Raw genomic sequence first — 15,351 nt, 5'->3', positions numbered from 1 at the left:
TTTATTTCAAGTAAAATAGTTGTTTTTTTTAAAATACAGGTCTTGTAAGCCATATTTTACCAGTTTTACTTCTGGGAATATTCTTTGAAGATATTCTTCTAAAACACAAGTACGTACAAACACATAATTATGTCCCAGACCATGGTCTAGGTTGTATAATAAGGAGTTATTGCAAGATCTCAACTATTAGTTTCCATAATTTTTAGTGCAAATTCTCTCTTTCTCTCGCTCTCTTTCTCTCCCTCGCTTTTCCCTTTCTCTCTTTCTCTTTCCCTCTTTTTTTTCTCTTTTTTTCTCTCTCTATCTCTCGTTCTTTCTATCTCTTATAGCACCTTTCACAACCTCAGGACATCCCAGAGTGCTTTATAGCCAACGAAGTACTCTTTTAAGTGAAGTCACTGTTGTAATGTGGGGATGTAATGTAATTTGTACTCTGTTAAATCCTCTGAAAAAATATTCAGTACACAAGAGGTGAATGCAAACCTGCCTCACTCCTTTCAAAAAAAAAGTTTCATGGCAGTCTGTGGCTGACAGCTGTTTTTCACAAAAAGGCTGGTATTGGAACTAAAATCATTCGCAAGTCTTGAGCACAGTGTGTGTAATAGGAAAAAACCTGCTGAGCCAGTAACAGATCATTTACAGATAAATAAATGCTAAATCTTGACTAGGTTCTTAGTTAGGAGGGATTTTGATAAAGTAAGTAGGGAGAAACTGTTTCCTCAGGCAAGTGGGTCGGTAGCCAGAGGTCATAGATTTTTTAAAATTGGCAAAAGAACTAGAGGTGAAATGAGGAGAAATTTTTTCACATAGAGGATTGTTATGATCTGGAACGCACTATCTGAAAGGGTGGTGGAAGCAGATTCCATAGGAACTTTCAAAAGGCAATTAGACATGTACTTGAAGAGGACTAATTTACAGGTTATGGGGAAAAAGCTAGGGTGTGGGACTGAATTGGACAGATCTTTCAAAGAGCCGGCACAGGCACGACTGGCCGAATGGCGGCCTCATGTGCTGTAAGATTTTATGATTCTAGCGTGTTTTTTAAATCAGGTGATAGTGTGCAAAACCATTATCTGAAGTCCAGTTCCTCTCCCAGCAGAGCTCACTGAGACTCGTTGCTCCGCCTGACCCGTATGTGTTCTATTTTACAGCAGCCATTGGAGTCTTATAGGTCTTGGCACAAGGCCAATGTGCTGGAATGAACTTGGTATGAAAGTGCCACATAGAAATCAATATCGAAAGAGTTGGACTTCCTGTAGCCCTGAGTGCCAAAGCCAAAATTTTCAATTCAGAGCCAGCACGTGAGAGGGATCCAGGAGTCTGGTCACATCAAGGATATGGATCACATTTTTTTTCCTTTTTGATCACCTCCTGTCCCGACACTCACTGGGTGTTGGCTTCACGGGCAGGAATTACTCTGCAGTCCCTCACCAAGGGTAATCCTGCCCTCTACTCTTGGAATTTCCGGTCGGACTCGTTGGATGGTGATCAGGAATGGGAGCCCTGGTGGATTGTTGTTTTATTTTCCTCTCTAGCCCTGGGATCTTGAGGCTAATTGTCGTATCCTGGCTGTGATCAGCTGCCTTCGGCACTGGCTTATGGTTTCCACTGAAAAATGGAATTGCGACATTTGATCCGCAAATCAGTGGTTAAAATTCCAGCATCTCAGTGCAGTACGGTCAGAATTTGACTTTTTCAATCACTGTAAACCAATGGCCTTAATTGTAAATGGACACTATAGTCTGTGATACAAGTGTTCACTGAATAAAATGGCGCTTTTTAAAAAAAAGTAAACTCCACATGTTTAAGTTACGAAGAAATCCGTCTGCTCTACATATGAATTAACTTTTTTTTTTTTAAAAACTTGATTAGCGGAGGCAACAGGAAGTAAGAAAGAAAGAACTTGCATTTATATAGAGCCTTTCACGAGCTTGGGTTGTCCTAAAGCTTTTTACACCCAATGAAGTACTTTGTGAAGTGTCACCACTCTTGTACTGTAGGCAAACACAATGTACGTACGGAGTACAGTGTTTACATTATATGAAATTTATTCCAGAGAAAAAGCAACTTGTTTATTTACATCCCCCACTCCCTTCGCCCTTCCATTGGCGGCCGTGCCTTCAGTCGTCTGGGCCCTAAGTTCTGGAATTCCTTCCCCAAACCTCTCTGCCACTCTACCCCTCTCTCCTCCTTTAAGACCGTACTTAAAACTTACCTCTTTGACCAAGCTTTTGGTCACCTGTCCTAATGTATCCTTCAGCTCTGTGTCAATTTTTGCCTGATTGCGCTCCTGTGAAGCACCTTGGGATATTTTACTACATTAAAGGTGCTATATAAATGCAAGTTGCTGTTATTTATGAGAGAAATTTATTAGCAGGAGTGGAATGGAGCCAGAATTCTCAAGAAGGCCATTCCGGTACTAATTTTTTTTTTTAAGTCAGTCCTTTAAGTTTCCCAAGGGCTTTTCCTTCAGCTTTCTTAAGACGGTTAATTTTAATTAAATATTTGTATATTTTTTAAGAAACGATGGCTCCGGGGTAGGTTGGGCTGTAGGTTTCCCAGCCAAGAGTTGCACCTGCGGCAGTGACATGGATGCGCATCGCAGCCTGCGTATGTCGCTGGTGCGACTCAAAACGGGATAGATGGAACAGGCGGCGGAGAAAAGAGAGGTAATTTTGTTTCAATTTCAGAGTTAAGAAGCTGATGACAGCGATGAAGCTGCAGGAGGCTTTGACAGCTGGCCAGATCTATGGGCTGGTGTATGGAATTCGGGGGAGATGTCACAACAAGAAAGTAGGATGTGAGGCCTGCGCTACTGTGTAAAACTCAGTGAACATCGGTCAAGTGAGCGGTGAAAATTTTCACATAACATACAATGGGAAAACCTGTCCGCAGCTGTTCACTGCTCAACCGAAAAGAATTGTGAGAATGTGCTGAATTTGTATCTGGAGGAACCAGGTGGCTTGCAAGTTCATACAGGACGGTGTCTGCAGTACGGAATGAGTTTGGAGGTAGTTCATGCTCATTTCTTCTGCTGCTTCAAATAACAAGAAAAGACAAAGGGGAGACGGAGCTTCATACAAAGGACCATTGACCAGACTGCGCCCTCCAGGACTTGGGCATAACGTGTGATGTGCTTTATGCATCGTCGCCGTGTTTGTTTTGAGTTATTTCAGACGAGACCTTAAACTGAGGCCCCGTCTGCCTGCTCGGGTTGACGTGATACTATTCGAAGAAAAGAGTTCTCCCGAGGTCCCGGCCAACATTCCTTCCTCGACCAATACCACCAAAAACAGATTAACTGATCATTCATTTTGCTTACTGTTCATGGGACCTTGCTATGCACAAATTGGCTGCTGCATCTGCCTTACGTAACACTTCAAAAGTAATTAATTGCCTATAAATCATTTTGGGATATCCTTGGGATGTGATGAAACATTATGTAAATACAAGCTCCTATTACAGAAACAAGTGATGAACATAGCAAAGTACAGGACTGGAAAAGATGCTGCAGTCCATCTACCCTGTCCCAAAAAAACAATACCCCTCCATCCTCCATCACTCAAACATCTCTCTGATTCTCCCTTAAATTGTTCCACACTGTCTACCTTTGTCCCTGTGCATAAAGTAGTTAAACCCAAACTCTTCAACTTCTTCCAGTTCTGACAAAAGGTCATTGAACTGGATGAAGTTGAAAAGTTTAGGTTTAACTACTTAACTCTGTTCCTCTCACCACAGATGTTGCCTGACTTGCTGAGTATTTCCAGCATTTTCTGTTTTTGTTTCAGATTTCTAGCATCCGCAGTATTTTGCTTTTGAAACCTAAACTCTGCACTTTTCCTTTTCTAACCTTGAGCCCACTTTCCCCTGGTTCTAGAGTTTGCGACGGTCTCAAACATGTGGGAATTGAAGCCCAATAATAACAATTTTAAATATTTAGGAACATAAGAACAGGAATAGGCCATTCAGCCTCTCGAGTCTGTTCAATCAGATCATGACTGATCTGTACCTCAACACCATTTACCCACCTTTGCTCCGTATGTCTTGATACCCCTTACCCAATAAAAATCAATCAATCTCAGTCTTACAAAATATAAGTTGACCCCCAACATCCACATTCTTTTGGGGGAGAGAAGTCCAGATTTCCACTACCCTTCGTGTGAAAAAATGCTTCCTGATTTCACTCCTGAAAGGCATAGCTCTAATTTTAAGCTTATGCCCCCTTAATGAAGCCTCCCCGCCTGGCTATATGTTCCACCAGTTGCCCCGCCCAGACCGCCGCGGTGGCAGTGTGGCCCTTATCACCAAATCACACTTTGCTCCGTCCCCCTACTCCTCTGGCACCTTCTCTTCCTTCGAGCATCTCACCTGTTTCATTGCTCTCACACCTCGTTTAAAATCCTCGTTCTCTACCGCACACCCAAGTTTCTCACCGAGATATCTTCTCTGCTTTCCTCCCTCAGCCTCTGCACCGAGCGACTTCTCATCCTCAGTGATTTCAACCTCCATCTCAACTCATCATGCTCTCTCTCCTCTGAGTTCACTGCCTATCCACCCTTAATCTCTCCCTCCATATAAACTCCCCTACCCATGTTCACGGCCACCCCCTCAACTTTGCCATCTCACGTGGCCTCTCTACTCCCATTGTGTCAATCACAGATAAGGCCATCTCTGATCACTTTCTTGTATCCCTCTCCACCCACATCCCCTTTCCCCCTCCCAACCCCACTTCCTTCTGTGTCCGTCCCTGGAAAACACTCTCCCCCAAGTCACTTACAACTTTCAAATTCCCAACTGTCTAGCCTTTGGCCCTTCATTCACCGTGACATTTCTGCAGCTACCGATCTGCTCAATCACACCCTCCCCTCCACCTTTGATGCCCTTGTCCCCTTTAAAACCATTATTCTCTCTCACCTGGTAGTTCTGTCTGGTATGGCCCTCATTTCCACTGCCTTAAGTCCAAGGGACACAGACTTGAACGTTTATGGTGGATAACTGCTCTCCTCTGCCAAAACTGCTCGCTATTCCAGGATCATTCTGGAATGTGAAGATAATCCCAGGCTTTTCTTCTTCACTACAAACCGTCTTCTTAAGTCCCTTTCCCCTGCCTCCTCCACCCTCACCTCCAACAACAAGTGCGAGGAGCTCACGGACTTCTTTGTCACTAAGATTGAGACCATCCGTTCAGCTGCCTCTGCTGCTTCCTCCCTTCCCCTAGCCCACTGAGCCAAAATTCCCCTACGGTTTCCCTTGCCCTAGCCCTGAACTCGCATCTTTCTCTAGTTTCTCTTCTATCTCTCCTTGTGCCTACTCCGAGCTCATCTTGACCACGAGACACACTTCCTGCTCCCTTGACCCTATTCACACCAAACTGCTGACCACCCAACTTCCCTTTCTGGCCCCCATGTTAGCTGATATTGTTAACGATTCCCTCCCCTTCAAATCTGCCATCATCACCCCTCTACCGTTGAACCCTCTGTTCTTGCAAACTACCGCCCCATCTCCAACCTCCCATTCCTCTCCATAGTCCTTGAAAGTGTTGTCGCCTTCCAAATCTGTGCCCATCTTTCCCGCAACTTTGTTTGAATCCCTCCAATCAGGTTTATGCTCCTGCCACAGCCCTGAAACGACCCTTATCAAAGTCACAAATTACATCCTATGTGACTGTGACGATGTTAAGCTATCCCTCCGCATCCTTCTTGACCTGTCTGCAGCGTTTGACACAATTAACCACACCAGCCTCTCCAAATTCTCTCCTCCATCGTCCAGCTGGGTGGGACTGCAATCACCTGGTTCCATTCTTATCTATCCAGTCTTGGCAGAGAATCACCTGCAATGGCTTCTCTTCCTGTTCCCGCACTGTTCCTTCTGGAGTCCACCAAGGATCTATCTGTGCCCCCTCCCATTTCTCATTTACATGCTGCCCCTCGGTGGCGACACCATCCGGAAACACGACATCATACTCCACATGTACGCTGATGACACCTAGCTCTACCTCACCACCACCTCTCATGACCCCTCTACTGTCTCTCATTTATCACACTACTTGTCCAATGAGCAAAAGTTTCCTCCAACTAAATATTGGGAATACCGAAGCAATTGTCTTTTGCTATTCCCTAGCCACCGACGCCATTCCCCTCCCTGGCCACAGTCTCACATCAGCCTCAGCTCATTTGCTGCTGAAACCCTCATCCATGCCTTTATTACCTCCAGACTCGACTATTCCAGTGCTCTCCTGGCTGGTCTCCCATCTTCCACCCTCCATAAACTTGAGCTCATCCAAAACTCTGCTGTCCGTATCCTAACTCCCAAAGTCCCGTTCTCCCATCACTCCTGTGCTCGCTGACCTACATTGGCTCCTGGTCCAGGAACGCCTCGATTTTAAAATTCTCATCCTTGTTTTCAAATCCCTTCATGGCCTCGCCCCTCCCTATCTCTCTAACCTCCTGCAGCCCTACAACCCTCAGAGATCTCTGTGCTCCTCCAATTCTTGCCTCTTGTGCATCCCCGATTTTAATTGCTCCACCATTGGCGGCCGTGCCTTCAGCTGTCTAGGCCCTAAGTTCTGGAATTCCCTCCCCAAACCCCTCCACCTCTCTACCTCTCTCTCCTTTAAGACGCTCCTTAAAACCCACCTCTTTGACCAAGCTTGTCAAATTTTGTTTGATAACGCTCCTGTGATGCACCTTGGAATGCTTTACTACGTTAAAGGTGCTATATAAATGCAAGTTGTTGTTCTTGATTTCCCCCACCAGAGGTAATAGATTCTCTGTATCTACCATCTATCGAATCCTTTTGCCATTTTGAACACCTCGATTAGATCACCCCTCAACCTTCTAAACTTAAGGGAATACAAACCACGTTTATGCAATCTTTCCTTATAATTTAACCCTATAAATCCCAGGAATATTTGACCAGTACCTCCCTGGGCCAGTTTTCCCAAGTAAACAATCCGAAGCTCTTCAGCTTCTCAAACTTTTGATGCCTCGGGCTAGGTATCAGTTTGGTTGCCCATTTCTGGTTATCCTGGCTGTAGTACAGCGACCAGAAGTGCATACAGTATTCAGCTGTGGCCATTCCGGTATCTTGTACAAATTCATGATCCCCTCCTGTGGGATTCATCCTTTATCCCTCACTTAAGCTTGCGGACAAGCTGCTGAGACGCACAATATAAATTGGGACTGTGGAGGTAAAACCAGGTGGAAGGCCAACTGGAAGTGAAAGTTGTAACCCAAGAAAGTCAGCTTTAGTTTCTAATAGAAAGCGCGTTTAACTTCAGCCACCAGCGGTTTCTTCCAGCTTGACAAACCACATCAGAGCATGATTGTTTGCCCTTGTTGAAATTCGTGACAAGAAAACCACAGGGGAGAGAGAGAACATCAAAGGAGTGCAATTATCTTGTTGCCAAGATTACTGTTTTATATCCAGATTACTGGCCAGCAGATGTTTCAATTAATTGTGGTGAGAAGCAAGTGGAATCTCTGTGTAAAAGATTTTGAACACGCTCCACAAGTGATAAATGCCAACCATGACTGACTGTAATTTCCCCAGAGGAAATTTTGCAGCTAACAAACTGTACAAAGGTGATACCTTGTTCAATGGATGAATGCCAGTGTGGCTTTCGCCTTATGAACCTAATTATCACCCCCTACATTCTCTATGCAGTTAACTTCATGGGCCTCCAGTCCTCATTTGCAATCCAAATGTGAAGACTTGGCTTCAATCTCACCAGATGATACCAGAATTCGGAAGTACATCCACCAGTTACATAGAATTACATAAAATGTACAATGCAGGAACAGGCCATTCGGCCCAACAGGTACATTCCTGTGTTTATGCTCCACACGAACCTCCTCCCTCCCTACTTCATCTAACCCTTCCAGCATATCTTTCTATTCCTTTCTCCCTCGTGTACTTATTTAGATTCCCCTTAAAGGAGTTATCACAAACTCCTGTGGAAGTTAGGGTGCAGCAGTGGAGCAGTTTTTGTATTGGACGAGTAGCCTAGCTGTAGTGGTGAATTCAAAACCCACCATGGCAATTTGCAAAATTGAGTTCAATAATTCTGGTAAATTTGAGGGCTGCGACCAGAAACAAATGAACATAAAAGTTGTTGGATAGATATAACAAACCCAACAATTCCAAGGAAGGGAATCTGCCACTCCTACCCAGTCTGGCCTACACACGCCTCCAATCCCACATTATGTGGTTGACTCTTAATATCCTCTGAAGTGGTCTAGCAAGCCACCCAGTGGTTAAAACAACTGCAATCTGACTTTGCCACCATCTTTCTCAAAAAAATAATAAAATCTTTAAGCTCAGCTCAATATTATGTAACTTTTATCAACTCAAATTTGCTTTGTAAATCATTTTTATAATTTTGCCCAGAATATGGAGTTAGGTCACAGATCAGCCATGATCTCATTGAATGGTGGAACAGGCTCGAGGGGCTAAATGGCCTACTCCTGTTCTTATGTTCATGCATGCATATAATGTATTTTGCAATAATATTTAGTCAAGCCAAACTGTTTGTTTGAAATTATTTCATTGTGGTGTGTACAGCCCAATGATGCATATGATTATTTTCCTGAATGTTGGAAAGTGTACCAGTACTGCATCTTATAACCACCCATTCAGTTTTTAAAAAAAATCCTAGTCAGAAGTAACTTAGACACAAATTATCAGTCTTTTCTGCTTTGCTTGTGCCTGCTTGGTCAAGGGTTACGTACAGAATTTAATTCTTTTCCACTTTTTTGACCTCTGCACCCCCTGCCTTATTTGTAGTATTTACAATATATAGTATTTGCCATCCTGAGCTACCCTCTGAAACTGTACATTCCTGTATATCAGGTGCCTTCTATTGTGCTGTTATCAAAACATGACCAGTAAACTGAGAAGCTAATGTGTCTGCTTAAGAGTGCTTACGAATGCCATTGTCTTATCAGGAGGACTGAGGAAACCTCCATGAATCCTGTGCCCTTTACTACAGATGCAGAGTCAGCTCTACCATCCTACGAACAGGCACTTGTGGCAACTGGGCAATATGATGCCCCTCCACCCCCGTACCCAGGGTAGGTATTGCAGTTGTTGTCTTTTGGAAGACTGCAAAACTAATGCAGTAGTTATCGTAATAGTGCAGTAGATGTTTTCTTGGTAATCGGTGTACAAGAACCTTATTTCAAGCATAATTCATTGGCTGTAAAGCGCTTTGGGACATCCCAAGGGTGCAAAAGGCACCATATAAATTGCAAGTTCATGCGTTACTTTAAACACACAACAAACAGTTAACAGTAAATTGATTTTGTAGCATTAAAATATATGGATGTCTGCTACCACCGTGAATTTTCCTGGGTGCAAATCCAACCACCGTAGGTAGAATGAAATCCTTTTCACTGATAATTGGGATTGTAAGTGAAGCAATTTTGACCAGTGTCCATCCAAAACCAATCGGAGAGATCGTGGATGAAAAATGACCTCCATTTATAATAATAAACCCATGTGATTGTATATAGTACAAAATCTTTATTCCACCATGGGTTTGATCATTCTAATTGTCAGTGCTTTGTTTTATATGCGCTAATAAATAAGGAACTATCAATTACCAAAATACAGCAATTATCAACATCAGGAGAAGGAAAAAAGGAACTGGTCTGGACCATGGACTGCTTAGAATCATTGTCAATATCACACTGCAGCTGATGCAATCGGTAATAGGACATTTATAAAAGATGGACTGACTAGTTTCAAAGAGAAGTCTTCTGCTTTCCAAAGATCTGTCAATCCAACCTATGTTATCTAGCAGCCTGACCAAGTGTTGGACTGGAGAAATGACTTCCCGAGCAAGGGTGAGGTGGGACTCGATTATGATTATCTAAGTGGGAGCCAAGCAATCAGCTGTTTTATAATTTATTGGCATCATGATAAAGAACTGAATGGCACATTCAGTTTATGTTAAAAGAAACCTGCTAGAGATTGGTATGACTATTTCCATATTGTTAATTTTTGAATTGAAATCTCTTTACTGGTTAACATTTAAAGAAAAATTGTTGACTTAGTAGATAGAAACTTTGGGGTTCTATTTAACTTGTATTGAAAATGATGGATCAGGAAGACACTAACACGTCTCTCAGGCTAACTTGCAGTTGGTTATGGAACAGCGTTAAAAAAAGACTGACTTGCATTTATATAGCGATCTCAGGGCGTCCCAAAGCGGTTTATAGCCAAGTAAGTACTTTTGAAGTGTAGTCACTGTTGTAATGTAGGAAACGTGGCAGCCAATTTGCACACAGCAAGATCCTACAAACAGCAATGTGATAATGACCAGATAATCTGTTTTAGCGATATTGGTTGACGGATAAATATTGGCCAGGACACCGGGGAGAACTCCCCTGCTCTTCTTCGAAATAGTGGCCATGGGATCCTTTACCTCCACCTGAGAGGGCAGACAGGGCCTCGGTTTAACGTCTCATCTGAAAGAAGGCATCTCCAACAGTGCAGCACTCCCTCGCTGGAGTGCCAGCCTAAATTTTGTGCTCAAGTCTCTGGAGTGGGACTTGAACCCACAACCTTCTGTCTCAAAAGCAGAAATGCTACCACTGAGCCATGACACATATGGAAGAAAGTCCATATCATTACTCTTTGATGGTGAATGTCATCTAACACATGAAACAATAGCAGAAATAGGTTGGTTAGAACTTGTTGGAGTTTTTTTTAAACTTCAGCAATATAATCTTCTGAAGCTGTTCAAACATTAGATATTATACATTTTGCAATGGACTTTTTTGTAACTTTTTTTGTGATTGTCTTGTTTGCACAGGTCATCTTCTGGTTCCTGGAAATCCCATCGCACCCGATAATGAACGGACAAATTAGTATTGATAAAATATTGGCACTAACAGTGAACATTTAAATTCAATGTATTTTTAATAATGAAATCTGCACTATACAAATGATATTTAATTAAGTATTCCTTGTTTGTATTTGAATATGTGATATTTGTATATAACTTTACATGGACATGTAAAATTCAGGAAACAATTCGAAAATGTAGGTTGTTTTTTTCATAGTTTAATCTTTTTCAAACACTTTTTCTTAATCCATAGAATGAATGAACAACTTTTTAACAATGCAAATTTAAATCTTGCAAACCACTGACCCTTTCATCAGTTTGCCAGAAGTACAAGCCTGAGATTGCCTCCCAAGTTGCAGGATTCTTAAACTCCAAGGATGATTGGAAGATAGTTAAATATTTTTAATATTGGGCCTGGTTTAGTTTCGCTGCTCTTCAATCGCACCTCTTATGAATATGGTAGAATTGTAGAATACCATATATGCTGAAAAGTTGTCTAAAATTCAAAATCCATGAAAGTCTAGCAGCTCAATCAACCAAATCAAGATCAGACTCGAGAAGCATCTCCTTTAAAAGCTTATTCATGAGAAAAGCTACTGACCCGAGGGATCTCAAAGCCCTAACCCATGAATTGGCTGGTCGTCCAGCTTATCTGTATCAACTGTCCCTTTCAACTAGTGCAGATTGTCCATTCGAATGGAAAACAGCAAACGTGACTATCCACAGTAAGTGATCAAAGTCAAACCCCAGATAACTACTGATCCGTATCCTTACTGTCAGTCAATCCTCAGCTTGCAGTTGCCATTGTGATTGAGAAGCTCATGCAACATCTCAACCACAACAACCTTAAGAGCTTCCTTTGGAGCAAATCAGTTGTTGACTCTTTTTCTCTCTCTGCCCATAAATTGAATGATTCTGCCTATGCCCACCACGGAGTTCAATCACTAGCTCTTGACATTTATAGCATTCATAGCCACGTTGAGAAGCTGGCATATCTGGTTAGCTGCTGTCCTGGATATGTTACTTTCAGATCATGAAAACATTCAGATTGTGATATCAGGTAATTTGGTTATACTGTATGTTATACTTTATGCCATTTATTTAATCTTTTTATGTTCCAGTGATTGAGGTTTATGTTTTGTTGAGATTAGGGTAAGGCTAAGGAAAACCTCAGCTCTTGGCTTTGAATGCAGAATGCACCAATTTGGAATGCAAGAACTTTCCCTTTCAATGCACAGATGATGGGATAAAGTATGTAGGCATTCTTTATCAAGCTGACCTGTTCAAGACTATATGGATGACTATTGAAAAATGAATTAAGGGGATGGAGGGGGATCTGGTCTTGGGAGAAGGTTGATGAAGTTGGAATGATTTTTGATGTGTAATTTCCATCACAGTATGCTTCAACTGGCAATTTATATCCTATACTCAAATAGACTCTGAATTCCGGTGGACTAGTAAAGCCAGAGAGTTAGTTGTGATAAATTAGTGAATGTTAAGAATAAGGAAGGTGTTACGTTTCTGATCACTGCCTATATCAAACCACATTTATTAGTTGGTACTGCCATCGATGTACCTGGATTTGAACAAGCCTAGTTGATGGAGTGACAACTCAGTACTCTATCCAACTGGCAGATCTCTTCTGTGCTCTTCCTGTAGAGACCCAATGTTATCCTGCTATGAAAGCAACTCGGCTGAAATCTTGGACTTTTGAATAACTATTCATTGAATTGACCTATTCAAATAATGAGAAATGAAAACTCTGCAGTTGTTCAGCGAATTTATTCGGTGAGTAGCTGAATCATATGCACCAGGAATATTCCAGGTTCAATCCTAGTCTGTGCTGAATTATTTGATCTGTCAGGCTGGTGACAGAGGCACCAACCCTGTCTTAGGGAGAAATAAATCAGGTTGGAATTCCTGCTTCTAATCACTATTCAGAGGCCGCTGCTGGAACTTCCATGTGAATTGATGTGATGCCACCTGCAATTAGATAGCCTGTCAGCACATTAAACAAGGCTTGTGCACAAATAATAACCACATGGATGAGGACACAGTGAGGGAGGGAGTTTGTGGAACTGTTAACGCTGGGAGGGAGACGATGCCTTCAGGAGGGGAGGGGAGAAAATAGAAGAATAAAAGCTCTCCCAAGTTAGTCATCTCACTTTCAGTATTTTGGGTATTGATCCCCAATTGACTTTGCCTCTCCTGACTCATTAAATCATGATGAAGTTAGCTGAGAAAACCATGTTACCTCAAAAATAATAAAACTGAAGATGAATGAAGACGACTCTCATGAGTCACCTCAAGCTAACTTGAGGAAGAGAATGGAGCCTTGCAATTGACGAGATTTGTGCAAAGGTGTGCTAGACAGCAAGCCCTATTGGAAGAGAAATCAAAAAGAAGCTAATTCAATTCAAAGTCTTGCACAGGCCTAATTGGACTTGCGTACACCTATTTACAGCCAGAATTATTGGCACACAGAGTTGGGGGACCACATTCTGATATACTTTCCCACATCCTATGGGGTTATGACAAAGTAAAGCCCTGGGAATGAAGTCCAGACAGTAGTCTCTGAGTAATCATTCCCTTTGTGTGTTTAAATCCCTAATTATTGTGGAATTTGAGAGGCTTAAGTTGCTAGGTATCAAGCTAACTATGACTAAAACAACTTTTTTTGGCTGAATTTGCCAAGTTTATTTTGGGGTGTGGTGTCAAATGTAATCATGGTTTGGTTACAGCTAAAGGCTTCTGAGGAAGTTTTGAAACAACTTGGTCTCCCTATGGAAACCAGTGTCCCTGGTGCCCCCAGTACTTTCTCTCCTAACTTTTATCCCCCCACCCAAAATAAACATTTCTCTTACCGAGATGAGACAATTTTCCCAAGAAGATTTAGTTTCTTGTTCCTCTGTTCTTTCTTCTTCCTTCCCTCTTTGGCGTTTCTGTAAGTTTTTTCATGCAGTCGCTCACTAGAATTTTGCTTTTTATCGATCAACTTTCTAGATTCTATACCTCTGCTGTTAAATAATGTTTCTCTGTGGCTTTATTTTCTTTTTTTATTCAATGCATTATGTATCATTGTTAATAGGTGCATAACTGTTTGTAAAATGTTTTGATTCTAAAATAAAACTTGTTTCATCAAAAACAGTTCAAAAATACTCTACCTACATACCTGTCCACTGATGGAATATTGTAGCTCTGTTTGGCAGTCAACAAAGAAATCCCAGTATGGCTTGAGCCCAGTGGCCTTTGTGGGTTTAATGATGGTAATCTACCCCCAGCCAGAGTCCACCCACTTCAAAATCAAATATTACAACGAAAGCAGCATCTTGAGTTGCTAGTGCCTGAGCTGGGCCTCTTGTAGCAGAGGCACAAGAATCTATCTATCATGTATTAAATTTGCTAAGTCATAGAATCACACAGCACAGAAGGAGGCCATTCGGCCCATTGTGCCTGTGACAACTCTTTGAAAGAGCTATCCAGTTAGCTCCACTCCTCCTGCTCTTTCCTCATAGCCCTGCAAATTTTTCCTTTTCAAATAAATAAATATATGTGTTATCTCCAATTCCCTTTTGAAAGTTACTATTGAATCTGCTTCCTCCACCCTTTCATGCATTCCAGATCGTAACCTGGTGTGACTTGGAGGGGAACCTGGAGTGACTGTATTCCCTTCACATGCTGCCCTTGACCTTCTAGGAGGTGGTGGTTGTGGGTTTGGGAGGTGCTGCTGGAGAAGCCTTGGTGAGACGCTGCTGTGCATTCTGTAGACAGAACACACTGCAGCCACGGTGTGCTGGTGGTGGAGGGAGTGGATATTTTTCCTTATAATTGTTGGCTTCATCTGCACTCTTGTTATGTCATTATATACAAAAAAAACTTCTAATAGTGCCAAGTGATCTTTTAAAACCCACTGAGTGTAACATTTCACCTGAAAGGCATGTTCTACTGCACTGATGTGTTGGTATAAATTATGTGCTCAACTGAGGCGTGAAGCCATAATCCTGCTGCAGTGATGAGTAACATGTTACGTAACATCTGTGAATGGCAAAGATCCAAATTTCAATTCTCCTTTTAAATAGGGAGTCTCACCATCAAAGTTGTTTATTCTCCTCACCTTTAAAATACCCAATGTGATGCACTGAGGGGGGGCTCTCAACCATGGTGGGGGGTGCTCGGCTTGAATGCTGGTTTAATATTCCAACCAGCAATTTCTGCGATGGGGATGAATGAGAGTTTGTGATCCTATGCCAGAATTTCTGCTCAGTGATGGGGTGGAGAAGGTTTGTTGTCCTAATCTGGAATTTCTGATATGTGTGGTCATAAGCTGTGGGGATGCATTTGGCCTTATGGTCATTTTTAGGGGGTTGTTTCCAGATATATATTCATTGGCATGGTTCCCAATCTTTGCTCAGTGGGTTGGTTTGGTTTGGTTTTTATTTTTTTGCTCAGTTAAGTGGGGGCCTTGTTTACTATTGTTCCAGGGGAATGTAGACTGTGATGCA

The 15,351-nt window shown here is 42.2% G+C and overlaps 1 protein-coding gene across 3 annotated transcripts in view; it reads left to right on the top strand.

Annotated features, from left to right (window-relative positions):
- Positions 1 to 13,937, top strand: part of prrg4 (proline rich Gla (G-carboxyglutamic acid) 4 (transmembrane)) — a 34,638-nt gene extending 20,701 nt beyond the window's left edge. For all 3 annotated transcript variants that reach the window (XM_067994174.1, XM_067994176.1, XM_067994175.1), the window contains exons 6-7: positions 8,946 to 9,071; positions 10,817 to 13,937. In XM_067994174.1, coding sequence (XP_067850275.1) covers positions 8,946 to 9,071; positions 10,817 to 10,856 — 166 coding nt within the window. In that variant the 3' untranslated portion in view covers positions 10,857 to 13,937. The remainder of the gene's footprint in view (positions 1 to 8,945; positions 9,072 to 10,816) is intronic.
- The last annotated feature ends 1,414 nt before the right edge of the window (positions 13,938 to 15,351 follow it).

The sequence above is a fragment of the Heptranchias perlo genome, chromosome 12, assembly GCF_035084215.1.
Source record: "Heptranchias perlo isolate sHepPer1 chromosome 12, sHepPer1.hap1, whole genome shotgun sequence".
NCBI lineage: Eukaryota > Metazoa > Chordata > Chondrichthyes > Hexanchiformes > Hexanchidae > Heptranchias > Heptranchias perlo.
The sequence above is the reverse complement of the archived record's forward strand: the minus strand, read 5'-3'. Positions and strand labels throughout refer to the sequence as shown.